This window comes from Artemia sp. Qi Xiang Cuo, chromosome 9, assembly GCF_049724085.1.
Source record: "Artemia sp. Qi Xiang Cuo chromosome 9, ASM4972408v1, whole genome shotgun sequence".
NCBI lineage: Eukaryota > Metazoa > Arthropoda > Branchiopoda > Anostraca > Artemiidae > Artemia > Artemia sp. Qi Xiang Cuo.
In genome coordinates this window covers 15697188-15716206 of record NC_142802.1, presented here as the reverse complement: position 1 = coordinate 15716206, position 19019 = coordinate 15697188, and the positions used below count along the sequence as shown (strand labels likewise).

At 35.9% G+C, this 19019-nt stretch overlaps 1 protein-coding gene across 1 annotated transcript in view; it reads left to right on the top strand.

Annotated features, from left to right (window-relative positions):
- LOC148948356 (putative extracellular sulfatase Sulf-1 homolog) overlaps positions 1 to 19019 on the top strand; it is a 327273-nt gene that overhangs the window by 145379 nt on the left and 162875 nt on the right. The window contains exons 11-13 of the mRNA XM_089094900.1: positions 11150 to 11281; positions 13216 to 13380; positions 16371 to 16440. Coding sequence (XP_088951026.1) covers positions 11150 to 11281; positions 13216 to 13380; positions 16371 to 16440 — 367 coding nt within the window. The remainder of the gene's footprint in view (positions 1 to 11149; positions 11282 to 13215; positions 13381 to 16370; positions 16441 to 19019) is intronic.

Genomic DNA, 19019 nt, shown 5'->3' with positions numbered 1-19019 from the left:
TGTGGAAAACCATAACTACTCATTTGTGACCAGGTTACTCAATCTCGCTCAATGTCTCTCGATCTCTCTTATTCGCGAGCTTCTCATTCGCGAGCAGTTGGGGCTTCACTTAGATAAAACAATTATTCCTCTCAAATACTAATCTCTGGCATACTGATTCCTTACGGCACACTAAATTAATCTTTATAATGTAGTTTTTTTTTGGCGCGAAATTGGCAAAACACAAATTTATATGTGGAAAACCATAATTACTAATTTGTGACCAGGTTACTCAATCTCGCTTAATGTCTCTGGATCTCTCTTATTCGCGAGCTTCTCATTCGCGAGCAGTTGGGGCTTCACTTAGATAAAACAATTATTCCTCTCAAATACTAATCTCTGGCATACTGATTCCTTACGGCACAATTTAATTAATTTTTATAATTTAGTTTTTTTGGTGAGAAATTGGCAAAACACAAATTTATATGTGGAAAAACATAACTACTCATTTGTGACCAGGTTACTCAATCTCGCTCAATGTCTCTGGATCTCTCTTATTCGCGAGCTTCTCATTCGCGAGCAGTTGGGGCTTCACTTAGATAAAACAATTATTCCTCTCAAATACTAATCTCTGTAATACTGATTCCTTACGGCACAATTTAATTAATTTTTATAATGTAGTTTTTTTTGGTGAGAAATTGGCAAAACACAAATTTATATGTGGAAAACCATAACTACTAATTTGTGACTAGGTTACTCAATCTCGCTCAATGTCTCTCGATCTCTCTTATTCGCGAGCTTCTCATTCGCGAGCAGTTGGGGCTTCACTTAGATAAAACAATTATTCCTCTCAGATACTAACCTTTGGCATACTGATTCCTTACGGCACAATTTAATTAATTTTTATGATGTAGTTTTTTTTTGGTGAGAAATTGGCAAAACACAAATTTATATGTGGAAAACCATAACTACTCACTTGTGACCAGGTTACTCAATCTCGCTCAATGTCTCTCGATCTCTCTTATTCGCGAGCTTCTCATTCGCGAGCAGTTGGGGCTTCACTTAGATAAAACAATTATTCCTCTCAAATACTAATCTCTGGCATACTGATTCCTTACGGCACAATTTAATTAATTTTTGTAATGTAGTTTTTTTTGGTGAGAAATTGGCAAAACACAAATTTATATGTGGAAAACCATAACTACTCATTTGTGACCAGGTTATTCAATCTCGTTCAATGTCTCTGGATCTCTCTTATTCGCGAGCTTCTCATTCGCGAGCAGTTGGGGCTTCACTTAGATAAAACAATTATTCCTCTCAAATACTAATCTCTGGCATACTGATTCCTTACGGCACACTAAATTAATCTTTGTAATGTAGTTTTTTTTAGCGCGAAATTGGTAAAACACAAATTTATATGTGGAAAACCATAACTACTCATTTGTGACCAGGTTACTCAATCTCGCTCAATGTCTCTCGATCTCGCTCAATCTCTCTCAATCTCGCTAACTCAGAAAAAATGAATTGTTTCACCCTGGATAATAATCACTGACACAATGATCTATTATGCCTTGGTAATTCTGGTTTTTACATTTAAGATTTTTCAGCATGAGTGTGGCAAAAAATAATTTTATTTTTGCCTACATTAAGATAAAGCATATATTTCGTAAAATTTTGTTATGTCGAGCTGAACGTTGTTTTCTCTTGAATCGTCGAGACAATGTCTTCGTCTAACTCTCCCGTTAAATGCAGAACAATGTAAATAGCAAAAGTTAGTTTTAAAAATTCGTTTTGGACTGTCTTGGTATCGGAGTAAAATTTACTGAATAAATTCCTGATCTTCTTATCACCAGCCAGTTAAAACAGGATTTTAAAGAGTTGAATAAAAAGTAATGGGGATAAATTTCCGCTGACATAACTGCACTTCGGATAAAGCTTGCACTGTGCAAGCTTGGTGCTGTGGGATATGATCTTGAAGAAGTGCTAATCACTAGCAACTTCCGAGGCTATATTGTGTTTTTAGCCGACCCAACTGACTCGATGAAGGGAAAAACGTAGTGAACGACTTAGCATTAACTTCTGTGCTGGACTGGAAAAGTCAGGTGTTGGGCATGATTTGTCAAGTGTTCGTGAATGAAAGCATGTCACAAACTGCAATTCCTAAGGGTCATAATCCTTTAAATGGTGGTCGAGAAAGTGTGGAGGACTAGTCTCTTGGTTGGGCTGTAAACCCTAAGAGCTGATGAAATCATTCGAGTGAAGTCTGAATTCAAATAGTCTGTTAAAAAAAAAGTATTGACAACCTGACATAAAACAGCTGATATGAAAGATCTGTGCTTAACTAGTCCTGAAGTTCTTAAAAAACGGCCATAAACAGAGGAGAGTGTTTTCTTTCAAAGACTTTTTACAATACATTGAAGGAAACCTTAGATTTTCAGGGAAATATAATCAGGGGTCACAAAACCTAGATATTTGAATATGAGCTTAAGACAAGTGGCAAAGTTCCGGATAATGCACTGCAGCAACTGCTCGTCCAAAAAAGGTCGAATTAAGTAAACCTTGAGTGAAAGCCATTCTCATTAGGTTTTTTTTGGCTTTATGGGGTAATGAATTTATTTCTGGGGGATAGACAGTGAGTGGTGGTTTGAGGGCCAAGGAGGCTGAAAAGAAGAGTCAACTGAATGAGACCAGCCATCCTCTAAATTCAGAAATTTAACCACGACATGGCACAACTGCCAAATTTGCTGTCAGTAGATATATCTGCCACATGAGCGAAGTGAGGTCCATCGAAAAGTCTTTGCTAGAATTAGGCTTTTGCTAGACAAACTAAAAATATATTGTAGCAATATGTCAAATAAATCTTGCTTTTTTAGTTGAATTCTACTTCCACACCACCCGATGAATATGTGGGTGAAAAATATGTGGGTGAATATTCATTTAATCTTGTCGTTTCAGTTCTATGGAACTTAATTTCTATTGAAGTTTATTTGTTCTAAGTATTCAGAGGATTTTTTTCGAAATTTTTCCAGAGAACGTTAGAGAGTTTTGCATTCAATAGACATACGCGCTAGGATTCACGTAATATTGTCTCTTGGTCATTTACATTTGACAAAATTATCCGTCTTCTTCCAGAACTTACCTTTAGTCATATGATAAACTAAGAAAGAAATAAAACGTATAATGTAGAAATTGGTTTACGATTTCGCTGTTCTCCAAAAGACTTTCTTTCCCTTTTAGATTTTATTTGTTGCGTACTTTGTGTGTCTAAAAGTATAAAAATTTAATCTGGAAAGACGTGTTTAAAGTAATTATTTGTTCAATGTTTTCAATGAAAGATGTTGGCACAATGTATTATTTATTAATTTTTTCCTTTAGAGCAGGGAACTTCGTATCGAAGCAGTTGTCGTAGAAACTTTCGAAAAGGGCTCATTCAATTGGAAATAGGAGTGGCTTGTGCCGTTTTTAAAAGTCGAAAGTGATTGGAAGGCGACTAACACCCCTTCCATGCCCACTATTTACCTAAACACATCCAATCAAAATTTTGAGAGAGCCATTTTGTTCAGGGTAGTTGATTTCACGACAGAAAATCTGTTCTTGAGGACAGTCCCCAACAGCCCTTAGGGCAAGGGTTGTAAGTTATGCCCTGGGGGCATATAAGAGTTTTTTTACAAGGCGTTGTCGTAGAAACTTAAAAAAAGGCTCATTCGATTGGAAATTCAAAGGGCTTATGCCCTTTTTAATAGTCGAAAGTGATTAGAGGGCAATTAACCCGCCTTCACGCCCACCTTTTCCCCAAACACATCCAATCAAAACTTTGAGATAGCCATTTCATTCAACGTCGTTTTAAGCTCTGGAAATTAGGTTTTTCAGGCTGACAACCCCCCCCCCCACAACCCTCAGGGAAAGGGTTGTAAAACTTCAAAAAGGCTCATTTGATTGGAAATTGAAATGGCTAGTGCCCTTTTTAAGAGTCGAAAGTTATTGGAAAGCAACTAACACCCCTTCCACGCCCACCATTTCCCCAAACACATCCAATAAAGATTTGGAGATAGCCATTTTGTTCCACGCAGTTGAAAGTTCAGGAAATTGTACCTTTAAGCAGCAACCTTCCCCCATAGCCTTTAGGGAAGGTGCCTTATGTTTTACCTATGAAGCGCACGAGGTTTTTACTGAAAGCATAGCCATAGTAACTTGAAAAAGGGCGCTTTCAATCGGGGATTCTATGGGAAAGTGCCAAGTTCGATATTTGGAAGCGATTTGAAGGTAACTCACTCTACTCTCATGCCTACCTTTTCCCCAAACATCCAATCAATATTTTAGATAGCCATTTTATTCAACGTAGTTGAAAGTTTTGGAAATTAGGTCTTTAAGGATGACAACCCCCCCCCGTCCCCCCACCACAGCCCTCAGGGCTAGGGTTGTAAGTTATATGCCCTGGGGGCATATAAGGTCATAGGCGCCCATAGGCTGAGTTTTAGGGGGGGGCAAAATATTGAAAAATACGTTATATCCTTGAATATCCGTATATTCTTCCAATTTCATTCGAGGGCACCTTATTGTACAAACACACGATTTTCCCTTTTAAAATGTAAAATGTAATTTTGATATTGACGTTGCTTTCAAAACCAACAAAAACAGACAAAAAACATAATGGTGGCAGAAAATTTTGTCAACATCGGTGGGTTCTGCTAAAGATCACATTTGCCCTCTTAGCGAAATTCTCTGTTGTGAACCACATGAGTGAAATGAAATGAACCACATGAAAGTGAAATGAGTGAAACTGGAGTTCGGAACATAATCACAAATTTTTAATCATTAAAAATTCAAAAAATAAAAAACGAATTTAAGATTTTGATTTATCTAAATCTCAAAAAAATTGATTTAACTCATGAAAAGAAACTTACATAAGATCGTTAAATCACAAAATTATAACTTTTCAGGAAAAGCAAATTGTAGATTTCGCTTCTGTTTGGAAAATTTGTCTATAGCCAGCTCTTCCAAATTGAGCTCTTGTACTCTACACCTGTGAATGCTTAATAAGCTCAAACTTGATAGGCGTACCTCGCTCATAGTGCTCCTCAGCTATGTTTTAATTCGCCTCAGGGTGCTAAAGGATCTCTCCACAGTACATGTTGTTGGTGGGATGGTTAGATAATTAACAAGGGCTCTCATAATTAAAGGGAAAAATGTAGTTTCAGAGAAGAGATCTATGAGCTTCACTTCCTCACCACAGTCTTTGTTCTTGCTTCACGTTCTTGCTTCCACTTCTAAATTTTGATTGTCATAGAACTCAGATAGATCTTTCATAGCATTAACAAATGTATCCTTCTCCGTGTTTTTTAAAATGTTGGGATGAATAAGAATTCCTTTGAACGGGGTTTTGTTGAGGTAATTGAATCTCGATTTCAAGTGACACAAATAGCGAGTCCAAACAAGGAATGAAAACCAGCTAACCTGTAGTAATCTATTGAATTAGTCGTAGAATTGTTTGAGCAATGAGTTTGTCTTGCGGTTGTCCTAGGTGTTCTGATTTAAATTTCCAGTTAAATCACAGGTTTCTTGTAATTCCGTGAAAATTCCTTCAAATTCCATGACTGCTTCTACTCTGTGCTTTTGAAAAACCCTTAACAATTTTTCTTCTACGTGCATATGTACAGCATGTAGGTCAAAATCGACGGACTGCATTTTGTTTACAACTGGCTCAAGATATGAAGAGTATCTGGAAATGATTTTTAGACATACGATAAAAACTACTGATGATGTTGCAATATCCAACTGAAAAGCTTGTGAATGCGTTTCTTGGTTCGCCTCATTGTCAGTGGAAAGTTGACTCAAAGCTTCCTTGATGGCACTAAAATTGTTTGAAAAGTTGCGTATGCATCTGTACTTCTCAGACCACCTTGTTTCACACAGAATAGGAATATTTGGGATCTTTTTCCTTCTAAGAGTGCTTTCCCTGAAGAATCAGATCACTTTTTTATTGTCCCAATTGCGTTCCTAATTTCTGGAACAATATTGAGGCCATTGAAAAACCAAATTTGATCTATGAAAGGCACAGTGAAAATATACAGCTTTTGGATATTTTCCCTAGATTCTTCCTTGAACTCCAGTATCTTTTCCGGCCATCGTCGAACATCCATCAAATCCTACACCAATTAGCTTTGTCATGTCTAGTTCTATCTTTTCAGTGAAATGCAGAATTGCATCAGCAATACTTCCTACCTCTAATTTTTCAAGTTCGGCAAACCCCATAAATTCTTCTTTGATCACCCATCCAACGTTTGAATCTGTTTTTATGTAACGTACCCCTATTGACATCTGCTCTTTCCCACTAAGATTAGCAGTTTCATCTGCTAGCAAAGAGAATGCTTGGCTATCATTTACTTCTTTGACTATTGTATCTTGTAGTATAGTCCCACAAATATTTATTAGCTCATTTTGGACTCTATGAGATGTATATTTAGCTTTACCTGAATATGTCTTTATGTGGTCTTTAAGGACTTGATCTCCTGCTTCAATGCGAAAACGAAGCAGGTCTTGAAAGTTTCCTCCATTTGAATGATTTCCACGGAGAGCAATGTCGTGAGTACCACAAAATATAATTGCTTTTAAAATTGATTTAATTTTGCTTCGGTTTATCTGTATAAGATCAGATATAGCAGAATCCAGTTGTTCTTTGATGTCGTTTTTCTTCATCGTCATTGAATCACAGAAGTTATTAGCATCAATTACAGCTTCGTGGTGCCACGTGGATTTGGCATGATTCCGTGCGTCTTCATGAAAATGTTTGAAGTCCTTGTGAGCTTTTATCACTAAAGAACCGAAAATGCCTCTCTTCAAGACTGGCTTAAATAACACAATATTTTCAAAGCCCACCTTTTAGGGAAGTCGAATACACTAACCATGGATAAGCATACAACCAGCTTTCCTTAAATTTACGGGTATCTTTACCAATAATAGAAAAATCTTTCCTGAAATCATGAGAATAACACTTTACACTTGGGTTTGTCAACAATTCGTATTTTTTACAATCAGAAATACCTGGCTTTTCCAAAAAGCTCCCTAAATCAACACTTTCAACCGCACTGTCATTAACATTCGTGTTTTTGGATTGTAAGGATTGCTGAAACTCAACAAATCTTCTTGAAGTTGAAGGTTGTTCCATTACAGTTTCTTTGGCTGTTGATGACGAGACATCTAAATCAGGCAACTGCAGATCTTTTTTATTTTCTGGAGGCGAGGTTTCCAAACTTAGCCTTTTTATATTTTTTGATTCAAAAAACTTCCGGATATCCATTTTTCTAAAACTAAAGAAAATATATCTATTAGAACTGCTTCATTAGTAATTTGGAGTTAGGGTTTTGTTTGAGCAAGGAATCATTTTGATTTAAATGGAACGAATTTTATAGAAAACAGCAAACTAGCAAATAAGTAATGTAGGTGTCATTAATCAAAGCCATCAGGGCTTTTAATAATATCTGCAACGATTTCTGCGTATCAATGAATATTCTTCGACAAGCGTACATTAAAATACCAGGAATTAAATAAAAATATATTTTTTTCACCTGAAATTAAGGAGCAGCATTAAAATTTAAAACGAATAGAAATAAACCTTTAAACACCTGACTATTCACGCTAAGTTTTCTTAGTGCTTTTAAAAAAGCTTCTTATTGTTCTAATTGAATAACAGCTGTGTTTGAGGAATCGTTCTAACAGAATATGGACAAAATTCAAACTGTAGCGTAAATAACGTGGTTTTAAAGAGGAGACAAGGACAACCCCCCCCCCTCATATTTGTAATAATTCTTGTTCGTTTTAATGTTGCTCCTTAGGCCTATTTTCAGATGATAAAAAACTTTTTTGATATTTACGGTTAGAAGATTGTATGGTACTTACGCATTAGCCAGAAAACACACGAGAAATTGTATAGCGAACATGATACAACAAACTAGTTAAGCAGCTTCTTTATCAAGAGAATTCCCTGGGCGCTCTAGGCAAAAAAGGGTTTCTCAGTCCGTGAACAATATTTAAACTTTAGTTTGTTCGGGTTGTGGGGCAAAAAAAAGGTACCTAGGTTAGGTTATGTATTTGATTTATACTATGCTTTACCCCCAGTCCCACCCCTCCTATGTGCAAGTATATAGCCCAAATTTGTTTCTAAGCTATTGTATTTTCATCATATTTTGATTTACTTCATTATCATTAACCAAGCTCCACCACTCGCGTGTTTTCTGGCTAATACGTAAGTACTGGTTGTATTTAGGGAGAGTTATTAAGAAGAAATTCAATTATAAAACATTTTTAAATTCTATTGTTTCTATCTCAAGAGCCTTCATACAGGGTTACTAATTGTTCAAGCATTAGAAGTTGTAAAGATATGCCTGAATATTTAAACAAAATTTACTAGGCTATCCCTAATTTGAGCAAAATATCTTTTCCATTAAATTTTCTTCGCCTACCTAACAGCTTCGCAAGACTGTAAAAAGATCCTAAACTGCAATTTAAAATATTAAGCCTTCCGAAAATATTACACGGGTGAAATATTACACGGGGGAAGGGGAATACGTTTGAGGGAAGAAGGTGGTATGACAAGTACAACTCTCAGATAATAAAGAACTTAATTTTTACACACCAAATGAAACAAAATTTAAACGGTAAGAATTCATGGAAAAAAGATCGGTGCTTTCCGATTATGTCGGCCTTTCTAAAAAGTCCAGTTTGGTTAATGCTAATGAAATAAAATAGGATGAATATATAATAGTTTATAAAAAAATTTGAGCAATATATTTGCACATTAGGAGGGTTGGGGCTGGGGGTAGATAATAGCATATATTGAATACTTAACCTAATGTAACCTCGGTACATCCCCTCCCCCCAAAAAAAAAATACAGCTTAATATCGTATACACAATGAAAACCACGCTATCATTGCCAACTTTATAGTGGTTAACACGTCAAAAACGGGTTTTATCATTGTCTACTCTATAGCGGTTAACCCGAAAGGCCCACACAATGGCAAAGTACCAAAAGATAAATTCCTTCAGTATACCATGCGTTCACTCATTAGGTATTAAACATTAATACAGTAGGCTATGTCCAAAACCAAAGTAGCAAAAAAAAAAAAAAATTAACTTACAATTCGGTTTTCAAAAGAATTCTCCTCTAGATATTCAATTTCAGAACTCAAAATACAACTCAAGAATCCAACTTAATACAAAGTTCTTCAATAGTTTTGACCACGATCACAAATGATGAAGAGTCGTATAGCATTAGGAATACAGCATTTGAATCGAAATGGTTTAGTCTCATTTCAGAAAGAGAATACTTTTGTAAAAATCTGTTTGAAGAACAAGAACCGTCTATCATTTTTATGCATAGTAAAACAACAGACAAAAATTAACGAGCAAGAGAGTAAGGCAGTGAAAAAACGTATGGCAAGTAAAGTAATAATCGCTAGGGATGGATAGTCATTAGGGTATAGATCACTGGGGGTGGTAACGTGAATGGGTGATTTTCGGGGAACAATATTTTTTTCGGGGAGCCACAGAGATTTCGGGGAAATCCCCAAAAATGCGGGGATATTAGAAGCCCTGAACGCCACGCAACCTTATTTCTGTAAATTTAAACGGGAATATAGGCCTATATACCTAAAATGAAGATTAAAAACTAAAACTAAAACAATTAAGAACATTTCGCGCATTTTTTGACTTTTAAAACTTTAGCAGAAGTCAGAATTTGCCTCAAACTTACAGGGCTCTTATTTGAAATCCCCAAAACGTATTTAAACTTTTTCAGCTTTTGACGATCTCTTGGGAAGCAAATGTCTTATTTACCTGGTCTAATCGGCACTTTCAATGCTATATATAATAGAAATCTCAAAACAAAAATGTAAGGCAACGTAATTCAGCCAGGGGGGGCGACCGCCCCCCCCCCCCTGCCCCCCCCCCCCTTATGGGCGCCCATGTATAAGGTTTTTATTGAAAGCGTAGAAACTTCAAAAGGGCTCATTCAGTTGGAAATTGAAAAGGCTAGTGCCTTTTTTAATAGTTGAAAGTGATTGGAGAGCAACTAACGCCCCTCTCACGCCCATTGTTTTCCCAAACATATATAATAAAAATTTTGAGATATCCATTTTGTTCAGCGTAGTTGAAAGTTCTTGAAATTAGGTCTTTTAGGATGATGACCCCCTCAGAGCCCTCAGTGCAAGGGTTGTAAGTTATGCCCTGGTGGCATATAAAGTTTATATAGAAAGTTGTTATAGAAATTTCAAAAGGGCTCTTTTGATTGGAAATTGAAATTGCCTTTTTTAATAGTCGAATGTGAGTGGAGAGTAGTAATTACAATAAAAAACCGAGTCAAACTCAAAACGAGCAGAAATTAACATAAGTTGGGCGCAAAACCCCTATGCCTTCCCAAGGCCAGAACATAATTTGCACTTTACTGAAAAAATACAAATGAATGTGCATTGTCAGTTTAATATACATATACTGATATTTAGTAAGCAAAATGTTAATATTATTTGATTTATTAAAGTTATGAAAGTAAAAACATTTATATTTTTTTCAGTAAAGTGCAAATTTTGTTATGGCCTTGGGAAGGCACAGGTGTTTTGCGCCCAACTTATGTTAATTTCTGCCCGTTTTGAGTTTGACTCGGTTATTTATTGTAATTTCTGTTCGTTTTGGGTTTCATTTGTTTATCGATGCTGATTTGTGGTAGTTTCACCCTTGGTAGATAATTTGATTTTATTTTTGCTCATTTTTTGTTTAATGGAGTTCTTTACTTTTCTTTGAAAAACATATTTTGTGAAAATAGACTTGGAGAAAGGTTTTAAAAAAGATTAAAATAATCTGGCTGGGGTAATTAGTTTTTTGATTGTTATTTTTTTATTGATTTCTTTGGACTGTCACTATAATTTATTCTTTTACATATTACTTTTAAGTTTTTTCTTATTTCCTTTTTCAATATTTTATCTGTTTTTAGTTGAACATGCAAATAAATCATTTTTGATAGTTCCTTTCAACTTTCTCTTATTTTCCTGCATCTTATTTTCGTTATGTTTTTCTTTTGGTTTCATTATCGCTTTATTTTTTTCAGTTCAATAGTTCTTTTGAAAACTTGTCATCTTATTTTCTTTTTTCAGTACTTTATCCTTTTTTTTCGTTTTTTAGGTGGAGAATTTTGTGTATGCATGAACGCGAACAACAACACTTATTGGTGTCTTCGGACTATCAATGCTACTCATAATTTCCTTTATTGCGAATTTATCACCGGTTTTGTCACTTTTTACGATATGAATATTGGTAAGTTTACCTATTTGATTTGCATTTCCTTTATTTCAGCATCGTATTAGAACTGCTTATTTGCATTGCTATAATTAAAGAGGAAATTTCGTGAATATGACGAACAACATGAATACGAATGGGTGGAGTTTTTTTTTATTATTTCATTAAAAGCAGTAAATATCGCGCCAATTTATGCGCACGTTTTTTAGATAACAAATAGATAAATTTTACATTGGGAAAAGTAGGATTCATTTACAATTCTATCCTAAATTAAAAAAAAGTCGTTTGTTGACCTAACTGAAGTCTCATCGGTCCTTGAATGTCGTTTTGGGGACTCTCTTCATCCCCAACGTCTTGGGAACTCTCCGCGTTCTTCGTAACGCGGTGAGCAAGTGATGCATTCCTTCCTTCTCTTGGAGGGCAACCTCGAAACCTTCAGAGATAATCATTGGAAGACGGGACTGAACTATCCGTTTGATATGTGCGATTCCCGGATTGATTACTACTTAATTTAGTTACAATTTAACCACTCGTTTTTATTGGTAGCTACTATTACTACCTTAGCTGCTACCAATGACTTCATTCCTAAGCAATTACACTGTTTCGTATGTTTATTTGGAAAATGTCTCGACTAAGGAATTATGATAATTGACTAAGAATTATTACCCATTTTTTTAATACAGGGGTATTAAAAAAATCTCCGTTTTGTCCCTGATCCGTTTTGAACATCTCCGTTTTGTTCCTGAAAATAAATATTTTGTGCTTGCAAAAGCCAATAGATCGACAACAGTAGATGATAGTTCTGTGGCATAACTGGGTATGCTAGTTACTCAGTCTAAAGATTTGTCTGTGGCGCTTCAAAAGGTATGTGACATGTTTTGTAAAACTTGGATTACATTACATCCCTTGAAGCTAATGGAGAGGATTTACTAATACTACTACTGCCGCCCGAGGCCAAAACAGCTACGCACGCTCCTCCTCCGTCCCAATCTATTCAAAGCCTCCCTCTATGCCCTCCAAGGAAGTTTCCATTTCCCTCAGATTATTTCCTTATAATACCCTCCTACCTCATTTGGGGATGACCTGCTTTTTGTTTGCCCCTTAATGGTTGACTGACAAGGATGATCTTTGGCAACCTGCCATCATTATAACCTTTCGCAACTCCTGCAATCGAACAGTATAATTGTGTCCTGTTTTCACTTGCATTTAGCTGACTTTGCCGAGTAGAAAAAAAATTGTCGAGCAAAAAAAGTTAACAAAGCTCAGTAATTAGGTCAAAATCCAGCATGTATTCAACCATACTAAAAATTGAACTAAGTATTTTTTCCCCAAAATACCCAGCGTATTGTTGCACGTCATTGTGGCCAAACCCAAAGGACGTATCACACAGTTTCTCTTTGTTTCAGCAAGTTAGCAAGTTCAGAAAATTCGTCTATTAGATCTGAATCTCATTATTCTATGAAAAATAAAGATCGAACAAATTCTAGCCTATCCCCCTTCCCTAGATCTGATATCTGCCACTGTATGCCAGTCATGGTTGAATGGAGCCCGTATTTCTCTTTTAGCATACTCACCGTGTTGTTACATATTCCGCCCAAAACCAAAGGGCATAGCAAACGGCAACATAAGGATTTAGTTCCTTTACTGGACGTGAATCCAGTTGATCGTCACAAACAAAGGTCACAAAAGTTCTAGTCCACCGCCCCCCTCTGGACGTATCCAGAATTTTGTTCGGGGGGAGGACGTATTAAAATACATGAGAAACGTATCACGAATTTGTTTATATGCGTTTTCGTTACATTTTTACCAATCGAAACTTTTTTTTGGGGGGGGGGTGACCCCAGTATCACCACCGCCTTCACCCCCCCCCCCCTTGGATACTGCCTTGCCCACACCTAAACATAAATTTTATCCTACCACTGTGATAGACTAAGATTATGTTTACTTTACAGATCACTATCAATTGCGAAATATAGCCCATACATTAAGTGAGGATCAGCTTCATTTCCTTCATTCAGTGTTAGTTAACTACCGTTGGTGCAAAGGCGAGGAGTGTAATGTCAATATTGGCTCTTTGTGGAGAAAAGAAGAACACTCTAAGAAGAAGAACAAAAGAGGTAAATATACACATTTTTAATTATTTAATTTTGAAAATATATTTGTGCAAAAAATTTCTACATTTTTTTTACTGCTTCATCTGATTTCTTTTTGAATAAAACGCACCATGGATGGACGTTGAATGGAAATACCTACAATCCTCTGGCTTGTAGAGGGGCCTAGTAATGGAGTGTGGTAGGTGGGGAAATCACGGAGAGTTCTGATGTATTTTAAGATTTTAAAATTTAAAAGATTGTGGAAAGATGAATTGTATTTCCTATTATGGTTATGAAGATTTATTTTGATTAACTTTAATTATGGCAGAATAGTAATCAAATTAAATTATACAATGTTTTTGGTATTTTTAATGCATTTGAGGGAGGGAGCTGAATGTTGTGTATTTTATAATGGGTGCAGGGTATATGCTGTTGTTGTTATGTTTTTTGAAAAGCCCCTTGTGAGATGAAAGGAAAATTCCGTGTTTGCTGTTTTGCGGATTCCCCCCCCCCCCTTTAACCAAAACATGCCCTGGTATTTGTCGGAGATATAGTCTGTGTTAGCGTTTTTTTTTTTTTTTTTTTTTTTATTATAATATGCGCACAGAAGCTGAAACTCAAATTATTTAGGAGTAATTTACTCCCTGTACTTTTATATGGATGCGAGTCATGAAGCTATTAACAGAACGCGGAGAAACGATTACTCAACCCGAGAAAAATTGCTTGCGTAGAATCCTTGCAATCCACTGGACCAACAGAGGGACGAATGCCAGGTAAGGACAGATACTGAACAACCACCGGTTTCCTACGGGATCAGAATGAGGAAATGGAGGTACTGGGGGCATATAACCCGCATGAAAGAAGGACGCCTCCCACAAGCTAATGGAGTTGGGCCCCACCTGGCCTTTGGAGGAGGGAAGACATTACAACACACACACAACATCACAATACCATGGAGAAAGAGGCGATAAGTCTTCAAACTACAATGAAAGAGTTTTAGTCCTTTGGACAAGATCGGCCAAATTTAGGGTCTGCTGTCGCTGCCTCATGCGCTTCTTGGGGTTGGAGGGTCTAAGTCTAAATAAATTAATAAATGATTTTGAAATTGAGTCCGACATTCACCGTCGCATCTTTCTCCCTTCCAATGCAGCTTGGAAATTGTATACAAAATTCAATTGTTTAATATTGAAGAAATATAATGATTTTGTCATTCATTGCCAGCAGTCCATTTTTCACAGTCACAATCTTTCTCTCACAAACCTAACTTGTAAGTTAAATACTAAAATAACTAGAAAGAATAACAGTAAATTCTTATTTCAGGAAAATTGCACATAGGCAGCGGAGACCATAATTTCTTGGCGCGCTATCTTATTTTTTGTTTTAATAGGCGTAACTATAGATCGACATTGGCTTTGGCCAGTATTTATAAAAATCATCTTACTGAGGAGAAGGATTTGAACTAATCCCTAATGTTCCCCTACAGCCCTGGCCTTGAGGCCCAATTTATCAGCATTACCATATAATAAGAACTCTGAAAAATAGTTGTTTTTTTTTCATTCCTGTATTCACGGCGCCAGGTTCTTAAAGGTATGTGTTATGCCGCTATTCCTTTACCTCTTTCCGAAACTTCGAGGATTTGGAACTTAGGACTAACATTTGTTGGATTAGTAGTAATAGTAGAACTAACATTGATAAAAAATCATTTTATCCAGATAAGGACTAATCTCTAATCCCTGCTGTGCCCCCACAGCCCTGGTTTTGAGGCATAATTTACTGGCTTTCGTGTATACCTTGTTTTATTTGATTTTGTTGCTCTTGTGTGACATTAAGCTGACTTCTGTGTGGTATATGGATATTATTTTCGTTTGCGCCTACAGCTGACTACCATATTTGAAGCCTCGTAACCTTATATTTGAGATACTTTTAGTTAACAAAAATCTATTATGCATTCCCTTTTCTTCTTTTTATTGTGCTATTTTTTTCCCTTCTTGTGCTTTTTCATATCCCCATTCCGTAGTTGCTATTCCATTTAATCTCGCCTCCAGTTTATATCAGTACCTTTTCTCAGCTAACCGTATTTCATCTTCTTCTGCCAAAATATTTTGAGTTCCTGGGATTAGCAAAGATAATTGACATTACATTGTTTTGGTTGGCTAATATTCTACGATTTACTTTAGGTGACAATCCTTAAAGAGAAAAAGAGAGGCACTTTGCAACAAAAAGTATGGGTAGAAGAAATATCGTAGGTGGTTTAAAATACTATATTTCGCAAAAACAAACATGGGTAAATAAATACCGTAAACAGGAAAAAATACTACAGAAAGTAAGAAATAATAGCTAGGAATAATAGCCTAGAAATAAGAAAATAGAAATAGAAAGGCTAGAAATAATAGCCAGACTCAGAGAGAAAAAGACTTAAAAGAGCTGTTCTTTTGGCCAGTTTATTTCCTTAGTTCGTTATCGAGTTTCTATCCTTTTGACTAATCGCGAGACATTAAAAGCGGAGGCATTTCTAGCAATTGCACTTGAACCTCTAAGGGAAGAAACAGTCTGAGTGTCTTCTACAGTGCATAAATCGATTAGAAGTCTTAACGAAGATTAAACCTTTTCATCCTTGTAAAGATGACTTCTTAGAATGCCATTGCCCCCAAGATCAGTGAAAACAGTTGTCTACTCCCTAGTATTCGCAGAGTGCAGGATCTATCTGATAAGTGATGATGAAACGTACTTCATATTTTTGACAAATAATCGCTTCCCAAGTCGAATCGTTGCATTTGGGTATATGGTCGAAAAGATTCAAGAAAAAAAAAGAACTAGAATAACTAGAACTAAAATAGTAAATAGAATAGTATATGGAAGTACCTAGAATATAGAAGAAAATAGTAAATAGAATAGTATAGAACTAGAATGGTAAAGAACTAGTGATGCATTAAAATGTCGCAAAGATAGCCTCATGATTAGAGTTTAGTAAACAATATGTCAATTTTGTTTCTGAATGTTTTTTTCTTCTTCAGGCAGCCGCTACGATGACGAAATGACATTTAAACATTCAAAGCGACACAGGTCTTCATACAACTACGTTGAGTAAGAATTTAATATATTATTATTTTTCCTGGCTTGCCATGGTATAACCTGCTCGATTTTTTTTTTTTTTTTTTTTTTTTTTTTTTTTTTTTTTTTTTGAAATAGTGGACTTTTATAACCCATTTTAGACCATTTCTGATGCTGTTCTTATGTCTACGATGTTTGTCCCAGAATTTCTAATTTGTACTATTCTGACCGGGAAACTACACGGGAAATCATATTGCTTGCGGGGAAAGGAGGTTTGTAATTTGAAGCGCAAACAAAATAGGTATTAATAGGAAAATATATAGGAAATTATGGGTGAAATTTTAAGATTTATAGGATTTTGGGAAAGGGGACAGAAATGAAGCCCCCCCCTCCCCTTTTGTGCACTTGCCTGGGTGGGGGCTATTCTATTAATATTCTTTCTTTGTTTTTCTTCTCTTTTTGGGGGTGACATATTTTAATTTTTGGGCCCGTACTTTTCGACACTTTTTTTTTTGAAAGTTTGAATATTTGATAAATATAGAATATAGCCAATCATGTACATTCTGCCCGATGTAAGTTTAAATGAAGCTTCTTAATGTTTTTTATCCAATGGGGGAGTGTAGTCATATAAGTTCTTCCGCTTGACTTGATCTTAGACGTTATATATATAGATGATATAGTATATAATAATATACTTTCCTTACTGCTAACACCTTATTGTCAAAGTTGTGTTAAAAGCAATGGTGTTTTGTTTTCTTTTCTGTGTTTTTCTTCTTAATTCTTTCTTTTCTCATCTATGTATTTTCTTCAATTTATTTTTTATTTTTCTTTGCTTTTTTATTCTTGTTTTCACTAGACTTTTTGATACTTTACTTTAAGGGTTGTTTTTGTCTTCATTTTCAACTTTTTTCTTGATTAATTATCTGAGATATTTTAGGGACCTTGTGCATCCTATTGCGTTCTTTTTTTCTAGTTGTTTCATTTTATAATATTGCTGATACTTTTTATATTCATTCACTGTCTTGTTCATTATTGTTTCTATGCCCTTTCTCTTTGTTCAACCTGCGTTTGGCTTCTGGATCTCAGTTTCTATGTATTTTTATACGTCTTTACATATATGGTAGTAAAAAAATGAAATTAGACTTTCGAGGTAAGTATCGGTGAATTCTTCTGTTTTTCATCTCCTTCAGACGATTATGAACACCAACCAATAATCAGTGGCTGTGGAACAAAAATTGTGTGAATATATACTCATTTTATTTTAAATAAACGGTCATCAAACTAGTATGTCTAAGAAATTTCTTCTGTTAAGGGTTCAAAGATGTTTTACATTTGGAAGATTTTAGTTTAAATACTTTAGAATACTAAAGTCGCCAAATAACCTTTTAAGCGACCTCTGCGCCCTTTTTTTGTGGGCTGGGTATAACTTTTATAGAATTAATAAGAGAGAAAAACAGCAGAATACCCATATGGCCAATGGAGAATATAATTACGATTCTGAAGAATATTTTGCTCTTTTTCTGTCATTCTGAATGTAATCTTTTTATTATTCTTAATGCATCAAGACACTTGAGTTTTTCAATTTTTTAATTCAATGGCGAAGCGGACCCATACACGTGAGTCTTGGATCAGGCCGCAAAGGTGTATTGTCTCGAGACTCTCCGCCACCCCCACCCCAAAAAAAAAGAAAAAGAAGAGACTATTATCGGCGGTGAGATTATAAATTTTAACCCTGCACACCCCCTCCCTCATCGGTGCCATATATTTTGTCAGCTGTTGTAATCTCATTCCCCCACTACGTCCTCCAGATTAACATTCAATACAGTGGACATTCTCCAGTCGGTATCTATTCTTTGCTGAAAATTCTTCTACTAGATGTCTCCTTGGTTCCACTGACATCTTATATTTTTGGTATAAAGGGGTTTGATTCCTCTCTATTCGGGGATAAGGCGCTTCTGTCACCATTCTTACTCTGACCTACGTAGTCGAAGAATATGTTTGGTCAGCGCGGTCTCTATCTCTTCAATGCCTCTTTCTAGCAGCTCTGAGAAACTGAGATGAAAGGCTCTGGTCTAGATCCTGTCAATAATGTTCCAGCCTTGGCCGCTTCGGCTTCGATCCGAGAGTATCCTGGGACCCACCTCAGAGTAATTTGGTTTCCTTAGGAGGCTAGACGATTCAAAGCTTCATAGCAATCCAATTAACTTCTTTGCTCGCTCTTTATATTCCGAAGAGCCTTAAGGCATGCTTGGTTATCAGTTAAAATCCATGTATTTTTACCTGCACTTTATTTTTGTATCAGTGTTTTAGCTGTCTATTCTGTGCCAAATATTTCAGTCTGCACTACCGTAGCCTGCAAATCTTCCCAAATACAAACAAACTATCTGTTAATCCAAATTAGGTGTGTTCTGGTATATTCCTGCTCCACTTCCTGATTCCTCGTCAAATCGCGAACCATTCGTAAAGCAAATTATCGTGCTGCTTTTTGGAGCAACTTTTATCTCCTTTACCATTTCTTTTCTATCCATTATGGCGATCTGGGACTGCCTCTCGTGTTTGACTAACGGGATGCTATTATTCTTAGGCACCTGCTGCTCCTTGCACTTAAGTTT